We start from the raw sequence: 18,594 nt of genomic DNA on the forward strand, positions 1-18,594 counted from the left end.
CGCCACTAGAGGGCAATACACACTCATACACACACACACACAGAGATGGATATCTGGACGAATAAAAGCCCCTTTCACTGTGTGCATCAGTATCACCTGTAAACAAAGGGGGTCGCGTTTACATCCAGCGATATTTCCCTGTTTTGATTCCCCTAACTCTTATCTAACACGGTATCCAGCTCGTTGCGTGCACGTTTTTGCGATGGTAAAATGGTCGAGCTAATAAGAGAGTGACTCAGAAAACCCTGGTCAATACACCAAAGATGTGAAATATGAGCGAGGGCCAAGCATCTATCTCTCTGTCTCGGATCCCAGTGATCGGCGATTCCCTCATCCTTTATAACCATCATTAAAACCAGTGTGCCATCTGCTGGTGAACAAATCAAGTGCACATGGGCTCCGGCAGACAGGTTCTCCGTGTACCACAATTAGCAGAAAAAACAAGAACACAATGATTTCTGGCATATCGACAGGGGGAAAATACCTCCTGTTGGTGCGACGATAACATGCAAACCGCAGCCTGTTTAAATCACGTATCATCTGACTAAAGGTGAATGCTGCTGTCTCTCCAAAAAACAAAAAGCCTTGCACGATTTGGATATGAATTTGCAAAGTGGCTGCTGCTAGAGGCCTGTGTAAATCTGGTTATTACTGGAAATACTTTTGCACTCGAACGCGTCTCGGCCAATCGCAGCGTTCAAGTACGAACAGCTGACTTTAATTTTTTTTTTGTTGTTGTTCCTGGCTGCTGTTCGTGTAAAATGAAGTCGACATTATTATTCTTGCCAACAATATGAAAAGCGTGCGGGGCTCGTCGGTAGACTGTGGGCTGGTGAATGGAGGTCACCGCAGACACTGAGTGAGCGAGTCTCAGCGGTGAGACAGAAGAGAGGGGGAGAGGGAGGACGGACCAGCGGCCAGCCGCCTTCAAAAATGGCGTCTCCGGAGGAAAATGAGTAAAAAATATTAAAACGCGGCCTGCTTTCTTTTATACTTACTCGGTCGGTATTCGCGGTTTGTGTCGCCCTCGTGTTGTGTTTCTAAACGCTGCGGGGGGAAACTCGTCGTCGCTTTTTACATTGAACGGCTCGAAGAAAGCAGAAAAAAATGGGGAGCGAGCATTTGGGGAAATAAAGGCAGCCCTGTTTTATTTTGATGCGTCGTTAGTGACAGCTAGCATCTGCTGCTAGCCCACAGCTCTGCTCCTCTCCGGAGGAGGGTGGGAACGATTTTGTGCATGCACAGAGAAAGAGAGAGAGAGAGGGTGAGAAGAAAAAAAAGAGAGAGATTTTTGGAAATTGGGGGATTTCTGTGCTCGTCTTATGGCGGAATGATTGGTGACCAACGTGGCCCGTCGATTGCAATCTTTTTCTGGTTGCTAGCAGCGTAGCAGAGCCTAGCCTAAAGAAAGGGGAGGAGAGACGGTGAAAAAGGACGCATTCAAATCAAATGTTTATCAGCAATTCGCCCCATCACCGGCCGAATCCGCGGCATCTTCATCATGACCGAGGCTGATTTTGGACTTAATCTGCATTCGTGGAAATGATAAATGTGAAAGGAAAAGGAGGAAGACTGGTTTTTTTGGAGGTGGTTGGATTATAACCCCGTAGACCCCCCTCTTTTTTCATCCAGCTTTCTCCTCCTCCCCTCCATTTCTCTTTCAATATGCTGTTTTCCACTCCTGAGGACTTGCTTATGAAACCGGGGAAAATAGCCTGAAACCGACAACGGGAAAAGACTGGATTTTTTTTCCGTATATCTGCTCTGCGACGTTCTCGTCGCTTTTGTCCTCATCGCACACATTGTACGCCACATAAATGGATAGAAATTACCCGGGAACAGGATTCGGCGATTTGGGCGCAGGAGCAGGATGGAGTTACGAGCGATCGGCAAAAGCAAGGTATGCATTGGATTCAGACAATGTGCATGCATCACTGGTACTTTGCAAGACACGGTGTGGCCCATGTAAACAAATTGTCGCCATCGGGTTCATTTATAGTAGCATGCCCTGCCATAATGTGTAGTGCATTGTCATCCAAAACAGTTGCATAGTAATAATATTATAAACAGGATCGGAGCCGTGTGCGTGTCGTGGGGGTGGGCGGGGTGGAGAAAGGAAAGGTTGGGGATATGAATTGTGTGATTGACAGACGTGGGTTTTTAGGTGGACCTGGCGGGTTGGAGGTGGGGGTATGTCTGGAGCATCCATAGGAATTATTGTTCCCCGTGTGCAGGCCTGGACACAGACCCTGATAGATAAATCCACTGGATTGATAGGAGCTGCGAGGAGTGCAGACGCAGCAAAGCTCTCCCAGCAGCCCCCCTGACAGACATCAACAAGATGAACTGATGCATATTAACCGGGGAGATGCATTTAATGACACCGTTTATTAATCGGGTGGCTGCAAATAAAATTGCAAATGAAGAAAATCTCGAGGTGAAGGTGCTGCTGTAGCCTCAACTGAGATTTCTAATACATTTTATCCAAGCGTGATCTAGATAATTGGTGGTGGGTTCTTGGATGATTTAGATTAATTTGCATAATTAAGTCATGGCTAAGCTTTTAAACACAGCGTCGAACTTATAAAATTTGCAGGTTGTCCAAAATAAAAAAATAAAGCCGGAGTGAATTTATGAGAAGATGAAAAATTGGCTGGACTGTGCTTCTTAGCGCTGTCTTTTAGCTTTACATTAGCCTACAAGCTAGCGCTGTGTTGCATGGAAGTCAGCCGAGGCCTGTGCACGCAAGCATCCCTGCCTCTTGTAGCCTTTAGCTCCACATATTTAAGATATTTTGACCCGCATTTGGCCGCCTAAACAAACCCTAAAGCCACTATCCCACCATTCTTTCTCATAGGAAGCGATATTTGGCGGAACAAACCCGGCTAGTCGCTGGTGTTTGCTTGCTGCTTAGCGTGTATTTGCGTCGACTTGCACCATCCAGCTGTTAGCCACATCAACATAATAAATAGGCGCCGACAAATGAGTCGTTTATCTCTGGTTTAAATTGAGTAAACTGTTTAGTTTTTCACCCTGCCTAAATATGCCCATTGGTTACAAATGGTTTATTTACACGTGAAAGACTGGCCTTGCAGTTCGGGCCTAGTCTCTGCATTTCTACCAGAGCTGCTGTGCATCGCTGCTAGGCGGTGCTACCAACAGAAAAGGGCTAGCATGTTATCTGGCCAGCCAGCCACGCATTTCGTCTGTCTTTGGTGAAGCAGATTTCTGCAACTGGAAAATCCTCAGTGTTGAATAAGACACTGATTTAATTTGTACACGTTCTAATTATGTAATGGTGGGTCCATTATATTAATTGCAAATTAACTATCCCATTATTTTTAAATGCCACTTACACTGCTGCTTTGACAGATTTGCATCTACTGTTATAATGCTTGATTGATTGATTGATTGATATTTTTCTGGAGATTTCTCAAATATGAATTGGACTCATCAGGGATTTTGGTTCACGTGGTTGATCATTCAGAAGTTGCTTATGGATCCAGAACTAACACAGCTTTAAGTTGACATCTGATGTGTTGATTTTTAATTAAAGAACAATTTACGTGCATGCCACATTTTCTGTATTTTAAAAAATGACCTGAGACCAGACAGTCTTTTCTCAAGGGTCACATTTTGGGAACAGTTTATGTAAATGTACTCTGAAATTAATTACACTTCACAATCTCCCCCCCCCCCCCCCAACTCCCCTTCCTCCATAGTCTTGTATATGGGAGTTCCAGATCATCCCACCCTGAGTCTGAGCTCCTTCACCGACAAGCCTACGCCACCCCACACCCTCTGCAGGGCTATGCCACCAATCACCACCCAGGGAGCTCTGGCCAAGGCGGGGCTTGGGGAGCAGCTGGACGGAGTTTGGGTGAGATAAATGTCATACCTTCCATGTCACCACCATAAGGGGCCCCAGCAATGAATTATTGTGTCTCTCCTTGCAGGTCCCGGTAGGTTATTGTCATTGAAAAATGTGCACATTAAAGCTCAATTGAGTTGAGCGCCCTGGATGTTAAACCGTGATTTCATAAAAAAGCCACAGCATTCAGTCTTACACAGTTCTCTGATATCTTAGGGGATGTTTAAGCAACAAAGGTCGATCTGCTTGTAGATGCACTTAGAACTACTGATATCCTGAATCAAATTTATATGTGTGAGCGCAGGCTTATCAAATAAACTCATCAACTCTTGTTCAGATTAAACTACATCCTAAAATACTTTATTCTGTGTCTTAAGAATTCATCCACATCTCTGCTAGAAGCTTTTAATATTTGCATTCTTAATCAATTAATCATTTTTCATTGCTCTCTCTTTCCTTCTCTAAGGTCTGTCAGGGCTCTTTGACACTGGCCTACACCATGCAAGCCCCTCTGCCCCTGATGCCTCCGTCATGAATCTGATCTCAGCCCTGGAGTCCCGGGGTCCCCAGCCTCCACCCTCCGCCTCCTCCCTACTCTCCCAGTTCCGCACGCCATCCTGGCAGACAGGTGGGGCTGTGTTAGATCTTCCCTCATGTGTTGACATTCAAACAGGCCAGACAGTCAATATGACATTTAAAGAACCTCCAAATGTTTGGCTGCATTATTATTCAGATGGCGTTGCTATATTATAGCATTTTCATATAAAATTGAAGGATTTTACTGGACTTGTCAGTACTTTAAACTAAGAATACTTTTTAAAATTATCATTACTGTTATTGTTATTTAGTAGTTTAAATAACATCTTGATGGATACATGTTAATTTTTTAAATATTTCTTTCTCTTCCTAACAGCGATGCACACACCTGCTCCTCCTGAACTATTCATCTCTGGAGCTCTTCCTGGCTCTGGCTCCTTCCCCTCCTCCTCAGCTCTCTCAGCCTATCAGCATCCAGCATCCTTCTCCAGCCGCTCTTTCCCTGCGGCCTCACTTTCCCTCCAGGACACGCCCACTTTCAGTCCCACATCCAATGGCCTGCTCTCCCCACATGACCCCCTACTACACATCAAAGCCCCTTCACAGTCCAGCCTGGGTTTTGATAGACTCCTGTCCTCGCAGGGTGCTGCGGCAGCTGCCTATAGGGGTAGCCAGGATCCCACCAGTGCCACATCAGCCCAGGCGTCCTCTGCCAGGCACCTGCAGTCGCACCAGTTCAACCTGCTGTCATCACAGCTCCAGGACCAGTCGTCTCAGCTGTACAATGCATCAGTGTTTTCCTCAGCTCAGCCCCAACCTCAATCCCAGTCCCAATCCAATTCGGCTCAGGAAAGGGCTGTGCCCCGGCAGGACAGCGTTATCAAGCACTACCAGCGGCCAACGCCAGCTCAGTCACAGCTCTCATCGTCTGCAGCCCACTCCCTTCAGCACTATCTCAGCTGTGGTGGAGCGGGGTACCAGCAGATTGCCACTCACCACAGGCATGCTGGTCTTTCCTGCAGCCCACTGGGCGACCAGAGCCCCTCATCTGACCACAAGCCCCCCTCTCGCACTGAGCAGTATCGGCCAATCATCCAGCCTCCCTATTCTTCCTCCTCCTCCTCCTCGTCTTCTTCCTCAGCTGGGAAAGGTACCAAAAGCAGCTCCAGCAGTGGCTATTCCTCTGCCAGTTCTGCATCATCCTCAAGAACTCCTCACACACCCCCCTCTGCATCCTCTACCTCCTCTTCCTCCTCCTCTTCTTCTGCCACCTCTGGGGCTCATCCTTCCAACTCAATCCCCACCTCCAGCTCCAGCGCAGCACCTTCAAGGCAGCAGCCACCCCCTCAGCCAGCCCCCCCTCCCCAGGCCCCTCAGCAGCAGCCACCTGCCACCTCCAGCTCAGCCCCCCAGTCTCTCCCTAAATCCTGCCTCTCAGGCTATGGTTCTCCTGTGCCCCCAGTGAAGACCCCCACCTCAGCTCTTACTGGTCAGACCCCACCCCAACAACAGACACAGTCATATTCCCCTAACCAGCCCCCTACTTCCCACCTGGCTCAGTCATACGGAGGCTTCAGCTCACCACAAGCCCAAGACTTGAGCTCAGGTACAGGTGGGAAAGGCTATGGCAGTTTAGGAGGGCGAAGCCAGTCATACTCGACTGATATATATGGAGCTGACTCTGCTTATGGGTCACTTCCATCCTCTCTGGGTGGAGCTGGAAGCCCATCGCTGGGTTATGGAGCCCCAGGTCACTCACCTGCCCTTTTAAGGTCAAGTGGTTCTTCAGGTAGTGGAGCATCTGGGGGAGGAAGCAATAGTGGTGGAGGAAGTGGAAACTCTGCATCAGGAGGAGGAGCGGGAAATGGTATGACCAATGAAAGAGGTGGAGGTGGAAGTGGTGGAGGGTCTTATCATATTCCAGACTCTAGCCCCTCACCATCAGGCAACTCAGGCATCATCCGTCCAGGGTTGCATTCCCCAGTACCCACCTGCCCCACACAGTCTCCAGGGGGCGCAGGATCAAATAAATACATCTCCTCAGTTCTCTCCCCAACCTTCCTTGCCTCCCCACAGGGCTACCCCGACACTAGAGGCCCCAGCTCCCAACCTCAGCCCTATCATTCCGCCTCCTCCAAAACAAAGGCGGATGCTTCTATGCTCGGGGTGGGCTCTCAAAGATCCCAAGAGGAAGTAGATGACGACGATGAGTTCTTGATCCAGCACTTGCTGCAAGCCCAAGCAAGTCCTGGTCCCCAGGCTGCTCATCACCATCCTCAACAACAACCCCAACAAACGTCCCAACAAACACAGCCTCAGCCCCAGTCAGTGCCCCCAAGCACAGATTCAGGCAAAGGGCTGAGCTATGACATGGGTAAGACCTCTGAGGAGAGGTACCACCCCCAGAGTGTCATACGTACCCACAGCGCCACAACCACTGCTGGAGTAGGTAATGCAGGGTCTGGAGGGTCCATCTCGGGGCTGGAAAACCAGTTGGAGATGTCACTAAAGAAACAACAACAGCAACATCAGCAACACCATCATCAACAGCAGCAGCAAAGGAATGAGAGGGCTGTTGGAAGCAGCAGGAGCAGTGGAGGGAGAGGCAGCGCTGAACAAGTGCACTCCCACCTCCATCACCATGACAACCTAGGTTCAGTGGTCCACTATGGGAGAGGTGATCCATACACCCAGCACTCCCTTGCTCCTCAACACTCCTCACACAGTCAACATGTGTCCTCACATGCTCAGATACCATCCCACACCCAAATGGAGCTCCAAAAGAAGCCACAGGAGCGAGCTGAAATCCCTTATCCTCGGAAAACACCGGAAGTCCAGCAGCAGCACTCTCAGTCTCAGGCTACTGCCTCCCTCATGGACTCTCCTACCGATCAGACCCGTCAGCCGCCACACCTGCTCCAGTCAGTGCTCTCCCACACCACCCGCAACAAACTGGAACCCCACCAACAGCACCACAAGATGGACTCCCATCGGCAACACCCACAGCATCACAAAATGGACTCCCACCAACCACATCAGCAACACCCAAAAATGGACGCCCATCCTCAGCATCAACAGCACCAGAAGATGGACTCCCATCAGCACCAACAGCACCACAAAATTGATTCTCATCCACAACATCCACAGCACCATAAAATGGACTCTCATCCCCAACAGCAGCACTCTATTAGCCAACAGCAGGCTGTAATGGAAAGTGCTGGTGGGGCACTTGGCTCAAGTAAGCATCAGTCTCAGTCGCAGTCCCAGTCCCAGCTCCAGCTTCAACTCCAGTCCCAAGCATTGGAGGTGGCAGCCGCTCACTACAACCACGGCCCCCCTCCACATCAGCACGAGCAGAGCCAGGTCAAACAAAGCTCAGTGGTGTCTTCCTTGGACATGCTGGAGCGCTCCCTTTCGCAGACCTCCAGCACAGACGTAGCTGTTGCAGAAGACAGACGTGGTGGAGCTGGCAGCGGGGGGAGGAGTGGAGGTGGCAGTGAGCGCCACAGACAACAGCAGCAAGAGCAGCAGAGGCAGCACCCATCCCACCACCACTCGGCCTCTGAACTTCACTCCTTCCTCTCTGAGCCTGATATTGGCTTATCTACCCCCTCTCACATGCACCATCTTTCACAACACCACCCGCAGCAGCAACAACAGCACCCTGGCTCTCAACACCAACAAACCCACCCTCATCACCCTCACTCCCAACCCCACCCCCACCACATACCCCCACCTTCTGCCTCAGCCCACTCCCAGCCTCAGCCTGACCCACAGCAGCCTCTCTCATCCCAGCTCACCCCTCAGCAGAGCCAGCTGGACCAACAGCGCTCGGAGCAGCACCAGTTTGACACAGTCAGCCCAGTGGAGAAAGCAGACCAGAATCAACAAAGTAACCGCTTTGTACCCCTGACTTCCATCTGCTTTCCGGACTCCCTCCTTCAGGATGAGGACCGATCCTTTTTTCCAGGAATGGAAGACATGTTTTGCGCAGAGGACTACAAGTCGAGCTGTGCTGGAGGTGCAGGCCCAGGGCAAGAGGAGATGAATGAAAGCCACACTGGGCAAGAGGGAATGGATTCAATGAAAGCCGGACAGGGTGCAGGTGGAGCGGGAGGAAGTAGTGGAGCTAGCTATGACATGATGGGCCACCATGGTGGAGATCAGGGTTATGAACCATACTGTCATGGCCTGGAGGAACCCAGCAACAACACCATGACACTGGATCTAGACTCCCTTAAGACGCACGAGCTCCCTTCCACTGTCAACACAGAACAGCTCGGATTGATCCAGTCCCAGGCCCCGGCTATGGGTATGGGCGCAAATACTGCTGGTCCCAACAATGCTGGAGCTAAAATGTCATCTGGGCCTGGAGGGACTGGCGCAGGAGCCGGTTCTATAGGCCTCCAATCTCCCATTTTCTGCTCATCACGTCCCAAGAAGCTCCTGAAATCCAGCTCTTTCCACCTGTTAAAGGAGCGCAGAGACCCCAACACACTGCCTAAGAAAAGTTATGCTCAAGAATATGAGTTTGAAGATGACGAGGATAAGGCAGACCAACCAGCTGACATCCGGCTGAACAGCCGGAGGCTCCCAGACCTTTTGCCAGACTTGGTGTCCAGCTGCAGGAAGGGAGGAGGAGGAAGTGGCTCTCTCAGCCCTTTAATGGGTGACATTGACTTCTACCACTCCTCAGGATACTCCTCTATGGGCTCACATTCTCTTATGCCTCAGGATGGACCCAAGAAGAGGGGCCGAAAGCCCACAAGACCCAAGAGAGAGGGTCCCCCTCGGCCAAGAGGCAGGCCTCGCATCCGCCCGATGCCTGAGCCCTATACTCCACGAGGAATGATGGGGGAGATGGGTGGAACGACAGTAGGAGGGGGATTCAGTGTGGAGGGACGAGGTAGAGGCAGGGGTCGTGGAAGCAGAGGTAGAGGAGGAAGGAGGGAGGATATGTACATGGAAATGAGCGGGAAGGAACCCGATCAGATGCACCAGCATCATCTCCATCAGCAGCAGCAGCAACAACAGCTCCATCACCAGCCCCAACAGCAGATGCATGAACCTATTCCACCTCTCAAGGTTGGCTTCAGTCAGTCACTGTGTATATATACACTATGTATGTTAAGGCAAATTGTTGAAAAACTTAATATTTTCTTTCCTTTGTTTTAGATCAAGCTACCAATTGGTACCCTGTCCTCATCTGATGCCTTGCTGAGGACAGACTCTTTGTCTGGCACAGACCCTGCTTTGTCAGATGGCTCAGTGGGCTCCGCTCCCTCACTCGGTTTAAGTCCTGGACCCCCCTGCAGCGCTGACAGCACCAGAAGTCAGGACAAGAACAAGCAGAAAAACCAGATGATGAGTGAAGGAGTGGATGAAGAGGGGCTAGAGGACAGGGTAAGAGCTAACGGACTATGTCCTTGTTATGTTTTAGAAGAGAAAACATTTATATAAGCTTATTTAATACAAGTTGATTGCATGATAGTTATGGAGGTCACTATTATTGTGGTGGTATTTGAAATGAGTGAATGTGTCTCTTTTGTATTACTTGTAGGGTGATGAGAAGGACTCTGAGTCCAAGGCTGGCTTTGTCGCTTCATTCTTGGACTTCCTCAAGACAGGAAAGAGACCTCCAGGCTTGGACATCTCACCCGGAATGGAACCTGACAACGGTGAAAACTCCCCCTGTAAGTCAGGAGGTCTGCGCCCACTGTCTCCAGCACCTCCTCCCCCACCACCACCACCTCCATTTGGGGACAGCGAAGGAAATGGAGGTCTTGCTCTGGGCAACTGCTCCAGCCCCAAGCGCTTGGAGGATGAGCTGAAGAGGAACTTGGAGACGTTGCCATCATTCTCCTCTGACGAGGAGGACTCAGTCGGAAAGAACCAGGACCTTCAGAAGAGCATCTCTTCAGCCATTTCTGCTCTGTACGACACTCCTCAACTAACTTCGAACATTCAGCCCCCGCTGTCTCCACCACCTCCACAGCCTCAGCCTACCCAGTCCCCTCTTACTCCTACCTTGCAGCCCCCTACACTTAGCCCGCAGCCTGCCATGCACACCCCTCACACCTTGCCCGAGTCCAACGAACCCGATATCCTCCAGCCAGAAGAAGGAGACATGGATGAGAACAAAGAGGATGAGATTGAGGAGGAGGAGAGGAGCACAGGAGGGGATGAAGAGAGTGATATGATGGAGGAGAGAGAACCACAGCTGGAAACCCTGGGTGCCCCTAATCTTGATGGTGAGGCTTGGAGTCAGCTTTTTATTCATCTCATGTCCCATTTTCTTGCACATTGATTTTTCTGCAGCTCAGCTTAAGAAAATTAATATTTTCCCCTTGGGCTGAGCTATTGCTCTATTTTTAGTCTTGTAAAATATCCCATTCTATTTCTTAAAAACATATTTGATTTTTTTTTTCCTGTTTTGACATTGTTTTAAATTGATTTTTAAAGTCGACCGTAACCGTAATCTTTCCTCTTTCTTTCAGCTCCCCTCACCGAGATTCCTCCAGCGCCAGCAACTCCTGAACCCCCCTCCGCTCCTCCATCTCCTGCCTCATCCTCATCCACTCCTACTCACTCACCCCTCCCTCCCCTCTCCCTCCCCTCACCCCTACCTCCGCCAGAAGAGCAACAGGAGGATTCTCAGCCTCCGAGCCCCATCGCTCCCGCATCCCCATCTCCACCACCTCCGCCGCCCGCTACTCTCCCTCAGCCAGCAACTCCGCCTCCTCCGGCTTCCCCTCCTCCCCCATCTTCAGCTCAGAAGGAGTCACCTATGCCATCACCAGAGTCCCCCGCTTCTCCTGAAGAGCCCCCAGCTCCTAAGATCACCTCGCTACACCTCGCCCAGAAGCAAGAAGATGCTGCCATAGCAGGAGAGAGTGAGGAGGATGAGAGTGAGAGCGGAGGGGAGGGCATCTTCAGAGAACGGGACGAGTTTGTGGTGCGGGTGGAAGACATTCGAACTCTGAAGGTATTTATGAGTGTGTGTGTGTGTGTGTGTGTGTGTGTGTGTTGTTGACAATCACAAAGTACTTTGTTAGGCCAAAAATAGATGTGGAGAAGCAACAAACCGAATAAATTATTTTTACAAAATCATTAGGCTGATATGTAGGTGTCAAATAGGCTAAAAATAAGTACATGATTGTTAAAAGCTTGAGGCCTGAGTCGTCTTTTTCAATAAGTAAAATTAGTTGAAATGTGATTTCTTCAGTAGCTGCCGAGTTACAGAAGCTAACCTGTGTGTTTGTTTGGGCACAGCTGGCCCTGCAGACGGGACGTGAGCCTCCACCCATCTGGAGGGTGCAAAAAGCGCTGCTGCAGAAGTTCAGCCCAGAGATCAAAGATGGACAGAGACAGTTCTGTGCCACGAGCAACGTGAGTTCCCCCCAAGTCTCCAGTGATCCAACCACACCTGAAGAGTCACGTTTATTTGGACTCTTTACACTGTCTCAGCTGCGTCATCACATATAATAAAAATACTGTAGTATATGATGTAATATGCATCCAGACTATATTAATAACACTGAACGTTGTGGCTGATTAAATCTGTATACCCTGTTTCTGGCCCAGTATCTTGGATACTTCGGAGATGCCAAGAGGCGATACCAGCGAATCTATGTCAAGTTTCTGGAGAATGTCAACAAGAAGGACTATGTCAGAGTCTGCTCTCGGAGACCATGGCGCAGAGCTGCACCTGCTCTCAGGTACCTGTATTTGCCATTACAAAAATTCTATTCATATTGAATCAATGCTTGCTACACTTAGTTTGGATAAAATCACTTTACCCAGATCAGGGAGTGCCAGGAGCCCCTAATATGAAGCCACCACTATGTGGGCACAAGTAGGGTATCTGTTATGTCACACAAAGTGTGTTGAATGGACCCTGTTTAAACAAACCTATGTATCACAAACATGCATGGATCCCTTGTAGAAAATGTATTTTTATTCAATAACAATACAGAAAAACAATATTGTAGAATACCAGAACGCTTATGAATATTGTCTTTGATTAAAGGTGAACTATGTAGTTTTTTAGAAATAAATCTTAATCAGAAGAGAATGATCTTCATTTATTTTCCTCTGAGAACAGCTTGTTTATGCAGTTATGGCACAGATACATATTTCTGAGTTTGTATTATTACCTCATTAATATTGTAAATATTCAAATTCTGAGTTTGAATTTATTTTCCAAAACCACGAAGTGCTCCTTCAGAGTAAAAGATAATATCTTTTATGTAGATTACTACCCTGATACGTTCTATTAAAGTGCTTTTATCTCTAAAACAATGTCTTCATCACAGACGCCAGTCCCTCCCCAAAATGTCTTCACCTCCTGCCAGCCAGGCACCACAGAGAGTAGTCGAGAAAGAGGAGCGAGTCGCTCCACCAGTGCAGCGCGAACAGAGGGAGAAAACAAGATCGGCAACCACGACGACAACAAATGAACCACGGGAGAAGAAGGAGGCTCCAACAGCTGTGCTCAAGGCCAGGGAGAAGGAGAAGGAGAAAGAGAGGGAGCCGGAGAAAGAGAGGGAAAAGGAGAGAGAGAAGGATAGGGAGAAGGAGAAGCGAGTGCAGCTGCAGCAGGAGAAAGTGGAGAAACGTGCTGCAGCAGCAGCAGAACGAGGCAGAGCGAAGGAGGAGAAGAAAGCGGTGGAGAGGAAGGAGAAGGAGAAGGCTGAGCGCCCACCCAAGTCCAAACCGGCCAAAGTGAAGGCGGAGCCACCGCCCAAGAAGAGGAAGAAGTGGCTGAAGGAGATACCTTCATCATCTGACTCGGACTCATCAGAGGAGGCAGCTAGTGAGAACGAAAGTGAGATGCCATTTTGATTCTTTTAGTAATTTAAAGGGAGTTTAGGAGGAAATAACAATACAGTTGCTATTTATGTCATGCTGTTATTAAAGTCAAAGTTTTGTCCACTCAGTGCCAGTGAAAGGTGGAGTGAACAACCGTGCCATGAGGGAGATGTTCAGGAGCTACGTGGAGATGCTGGTCAGCACAGCGCTGGACCCCGACATGATCCAAGCTCTGGAGGACACAGACGGTGAGGACCAGCAAACATGCACACACTGCTTGGGCTTTGACTATACGTCAAAGCCCAAGGCATAGGCCAGATTGAACAAACATTACCACCAATGACGAGCAGAAGCTGCCAGGTAGCAAGGCAATTCTGTAGAATACTGTAGCATATTTAGATAAATATTTGAATGGCGTTTAAAATCGAAATAAACAAGGTGTGACGGACCGAGGGGAAGCCCCCAGTGAGCCAGTGAGAGCCGCTTTGCATCTGCTGCTGGTATTAAAATGATTGGCAGCTACATGAATGATGACTAATGAAACTTCTTCTACCTTGATTGGCCACCAGATGAGCTTTACCTCCCACCGATGAGGAAGATTGACAGCATCATCAGCGAACAGAAGAGGAGGCTGCTGAGGAGAATCAGCATGAGCTCTCAGCACCAGGTAATCTGTCCTGAATGTACTGTGTCCCCCTCTCCGTCCCGGACTGAAGTAACATCTTTGATTTTCTGATTTCTGTCAGTTTTTGTTTTCACTTCACTGTGTTTTTTCATTAAAACTGGAACTGCTTTTTTATATTCTGTATTCTGTACTGCTGTATGTGGAGCAGGAAACCAATCCACTGTTAAATGGCCTGGTGGCGCCTAGTAAGAACAATGCTGGTCTCATTTATAAGCTGTATCATTACTGAAATGGATTCCAGCTCTGAAACAAATTAATTAGGCTTGAAACAGAAAGTTGATTTACAACAAATGTCGAATGTTTGCTGTTTCCAGCTGCCTTTTTTAGCTACTTTTTAATTTGGTATTTCATGTCATTGTATATTCAGTTCACATTAAGTTTTATATGCTAGATGATTATTAAAAAAAAAATGGGAACAGATTTGATGGTAATGAAAATAATCACTTACACAAGCATTTTTGTTGTTTGTTTTTTTCCCCCCTTTTTTTCTCGGATCATTCCCTGTGTCAGCTTCTGATTTGTACCCTCCTTTTTCTGCCTCTCTCCCGACAGGAGGTCCTGCATGCGTACCCACAGATTATTGTAGACCCCCTGGACACAGGAGTGGTGAGGGTGCGGCTAAGCGGGGATGCTTACAACCGCAAGACCCTCAACAGAGTCAAAAAGTCCCTGCCTAAACCACAGGTAGGAGTGTGTGTGAGACTTGGGTAGTGTACATGTATTTAGAAGTGACTGCAGTGAAAATATCCTTTTCTCATATATATATATTTTTTATTTGAGATGTCAAATATTTAAACACATTGTGGACCATCATGAGAGATTGTATTCTATAATCAGGTGATCCTTTCTGGTTTCTGGATGACACAGAAACCATCAGTAAATGTAACCATTACTTTTTTTTTTAAGTATTTTTTTATTGATAGTACAGCTGAAGATGTGACAGGAAACAGGGGAGAGAGAGGGGGAGTGACACGCAGCAAAGGGGGCCGGGCCGGGAGTCGAACCCAGGTCCGCTGCAGAGCCTCGGCACATGGGACGCGCGCTCTACCAACTGAGCTAAACGCCGCCCAATGTAGCCATTACTTGTAAAAAGCTCATTGACAGTGTAGGGCTGGTGACAGATGACAATGAGGGTCTGAGAGGGTAAAGCGGTCCCAGCTTCCCCTCTAACACCCGCTGCAGGTTTCCAAACCTGCTCCACTTTAACTCTTTCTTACACAGAACTGCAAGATTACTATTCACTGCAGCTTTGTTTTTTAAAAACTGATTGTATCTGCTATGGCTGCTTAAAGCGCTTTATAAATAAAGTTGAGTTGAGTATCTTAATGTGATTCTTTTTTCTTTTTAGGACCTTAAACTGTCAGCCGATACATATCGGATCTACAGTCTCTACCACTCCCTGCATCACTATAAATACCACACCTTCTTACAGTGCAAGAAAGAGGTAAGCAGCACATTTCTAGCATTTTAACGCTTCAGTCATGTTTGGGCTCATGTCCACCTAATGTCTCTCTACCAGAAAAGCACTGGCAACGCTGCACATTGATTTTGATTGACATTAGCTGACACCATGGCAACAGAGGGTTGACTACACAGTTGACACTCACCACCAAACTTCAGTGTATGGCCGACCTCTCACAACAGCCTTTTTTCTCTCTATACTGTATAATACTGCGGTTCTTTCTGTCTGATAAAGCTCAAGATGGACTGTGATGGCCAGAACAAGCTTCTCCTGCTTCTTTTGGTTACCATGGTGATGGGTGACAAGTCCCAGCCCATTTAATATGTGATTAGATTCCTGAAAAAGAGATACCGTGGTGACACAAGTACCTTCCTGAAAAGCTCTGAGATTTTTAAGTTGAAGCAATTGAACCAATTGAAAAGGGACGTTGGCGCTCAGAAAATAATGTTATGTGGACACGGGCCCTTCGACAAGTTTAATGCCAAGATATTTTCATTTTAGAGCTTGTTCTGTCAGTACAAACATGCTAGAAAATGTAGCGCTTTGGCATGAAGCTACTGAAATATACGCTGTTAGATAGACTTCACACAGCCAGCTTGTATATGCTTTCTTCTTCTCCTCAATTGAGTCTTGGCATCACAGTTGTCTGTGTTTCCGTCCCACTTTTTCAGACCAACACCATTGAGCAGGCAGCTGAGGACCCGGGCCAAGAGGAAGTGGTGCAGCAGTGCATGGCCAACCAGAGCTGGCTGGACACCCTCTTCGGCTCCTTCATCGAGCTGCTCACACTCAGCACCAAAGCCTGAGGCAAAAACAGGAGAGATGGAAATGAATTAAAGCGAGAGGATTTTAAAAAAGAAAATACAAAAAATGGACAGAGATGGATCCTACTGTACAGCCCCCCCAACCCTCTTCAAATCTCTAAGATCTGAGGATGAATTTTTGAGGCCCTTGACGAACACAAGGGGGTCTGTTCATGTGACCTCGGACACTGGCCTCTTGTTCTTTTTCTTGTTGTTGATCAATGACTAAAGACATGTCGTACTTTGTAAGAAGGAAGGGACCCCCACCTGTTCAGGGGTCGCTCGGTGGGTCAAGAGGGAATTGACCGCCGGCGAAAAGGGAGCAACGCGAGGCAGAAGGGACAAAAAGAGGAGGAGCCGTAACGCCAAGTCAACGGAGGAGAAGGAGGAGCCACTGACATCTTGTTAACTGTGTGTCATAAAGACAATAGTTCAAAGAGAAACTATTACCACTTAGTTTTTACATAAATTATTTTTTTGAAGACTAACATCAGCTGTTGGCTTTTGAAAAGAGTGGAAGAGGGTGAGAATGCTTTTTAAAAAAACTGCGTGTAGAGTGTGCCGTGAGCAGCGTGAACATGGACTCGTCCACGGATAGAAACATGAAATGTGATAATAAACGCTCTCTCTCTCTCTCTTTCTATCTCTCTCATCCTGTGCTATGTGAAGGGCAGCCCCAGTCCGCTGTGTGATAATATATAAACACATTTTTATTATTTATATGAGGAGGTTTTTAACTTAAACTCTCACAAGCACTGGGTCGCTGCCCTGACATTTTAAATACCTTTTTATTTCCCACAGGTTCGGTATACAATCGTAACCCACATATCCAAGCCGTCTTCCCCTCTATACAAACGAACAGACGTCGAGACAAACATTGGGTGCAACACGGTGGGTGTAAAATAACTAAGAAAAAATAATAAAAAAAAATAAAAAAGAAGAAGAGAAGAATGGGAAAATCTATTTGAAACTTAACATTGTTGTGCTTCAGTTCAATCATCAGTCATGCAGGTGCAAAGAAAAATAAGTAAACTATCCATTTCCCATTGTGGGAAGAAGGAGTATAAATAAGTAATATTTAAAGAGGAAATAGTCATTTCATTTTTATCATTTTGATGTTTGTGCATACTATGACTTATTTTGAAAACAATCTAATTTTCCATAAAAAAAGGAAAAAAAAGACGTGTAAATATTGTACAGTTCTTGATGAAATTCTTTGTCCTTCTGTACATTAACTCTCCTGTATTTGAGAAACAAATAAAATCTGCAAAGAACAAATGGTGTTTCATTTCCCTGCTATGTGTGTTGTTCAGTTGCATCCATCTGTGTGAGGACACGGTTGGCTGGTCCTCATTTATTCAGAAGGCTTTTCAGGTATTACGGTGTTGTTTTGGAACTAAAGATAGAATTCAAGTCCCCCTTCATTACAAAGTGTGATTTACTTGTTATTTTTTTACATAAATGTTTGACCTTTTTGTCAGTGCAGTTGGACACATGAAGGCTGTTTTCAAATTCATCTGCTGAAGGAGGAGAGCGTTCACATTCAGTCTTTTCTCCATTGCCACTTGCAGAATTATAATTTACTTGCCTTTTAGCATAGAAGACGTGGCATCCATTTAGCTTTTGAACTAAAACAGTATTTGCAAAGCCACAGAAGAAGAGTACATTTTAAGAATATGTGGTTAACTGAACTTCTTTTGAAATGTCTCAGCGGTGGAATCTAAGTAAGCTATAGTTACTCAAGTTTTAAAATACAAATTTAAGATACTACTTATCTTCTTTTTGTGAAGTGCTAGTTTATATTTCTACTCCACCACACTTCAGAGGGAAACATTTCAACTTAACCAAATAAATATTGCTTTTTGTTATAAAAGTGTGTGCAGTTTATTGAAGTACATCTTTAACAAGCAGTTAAGCGAGAAAATTAATTGGCAATTATTTGAATCGTGACAAAATCTTTCATAGCCTAGGTTCCAGCCACTCGAATGTGATGATTTGCTGCTTTTCCTTTTAGTTATTCTAATCATTTGAATTTGTTTTTCTGTATTTTTAGCTTTGGATTGATGGACGTTTTAATTTCTCACTGTCTTCATAATATTTATGAAACAATAAGTCAATTGATAGAGATGATAATCAGCAGATGAATCCATATTGAAGATTAATACGTCCAAGTACAAAACAGTACTTCTCCACCACAAACAACTATCATTCAAAAATATCATTTTTTAAAATGGTACTTGAGCCTCAAAGTAACTGATTTTAAACGTACTCGAGTATAAAAAGTGCAAGTTAACAGTAAATTATACATATTAGTTGCATGTATACAGGCTTTATGCTGGGTCTATTTATTCTCCACCCATTTGAAAAAACTACTTGACTACTTGGGCTATTCTGGCTCCGATGCAGAATGTAATCTGCAAAGCAA

The 18,594-nt window shown here is 46.8% G+C and overlaps 1 protein-coding gene across 1 annotated transcript; it reads left to right on the top strand.

The window, feature by feature from the left end:
* The first annotated feature begins 687 nt into the window (after positions 1-687).
* LOC115570796 (proline-rich protein 12-like) lies at positions 688-17,447 on the top strand. Its single transcript, XM_030399530.1, has 15 exons — positions 688-1,900; positions 3,723-3,880; positions 4,338-4,499; positions 4,785-9,493; positions 9,584-9,811; positions 9,969-10,659; positions 10,906-11,393; positions 11,681-11,797; positions 11,993-12,126; positions 12,724-13,235; positions 13,348-13,467; positions 13,789-13,886; positions 14,457-14,588; positions 15,253-15,348; positions 16,038-17,447. Exons 1-15 carry the CDS (start codon positions 1,818-1,820, stop codon positions 16,170-16,172), a joined length of 7,863 nt encoding a protein of 2,620 aa, XP_030255390.1. The 5' UTR covers positions 688-1,817; the 3' UTR covers positions 16,173-17,447.
* Positions 17,448-18,594: the final 1,147 nt, after the last annotated feature.

The sequence above is a fragment of the Sparus aurata genome, chromosome 20, assembly GCF_900880675.1.
Source record: "Sparus aurata chromosome 20, fSpaAur1.1, whole genome shotgun sequence".
NCBI lineage: Eukaryota > Metazoa > Chordata > Actinopteri > Spariformes > Sparidae > Sparus > Sparus aurata.

Excerpts from the sequence above, each read along its gene's own strand:
- LOC115570796 (XM_030399530.1), top strand. The coding sequence starts at position 1,818 with ATGGATAGAAATTACCCGGGAACAGGATTCGGCGATTTGGGCGCAGGA. Across the intron at positions 10,660-10,905 it reads GGGTGCCCCTAATCTTGATG|CTCCCCTCACCGAGATTCCT; the intron begins GTGAGGCTTGGA and ends TCTTTCTTTCAG. Across the intron at positions 11,798-11,992 it reads AGTTCTGTGCCACGAGCAAC|TATCTTGGATACTTCGGAGA; the intron begins GTGAGTTCCCCC and ends TTTCTGGCCCAG.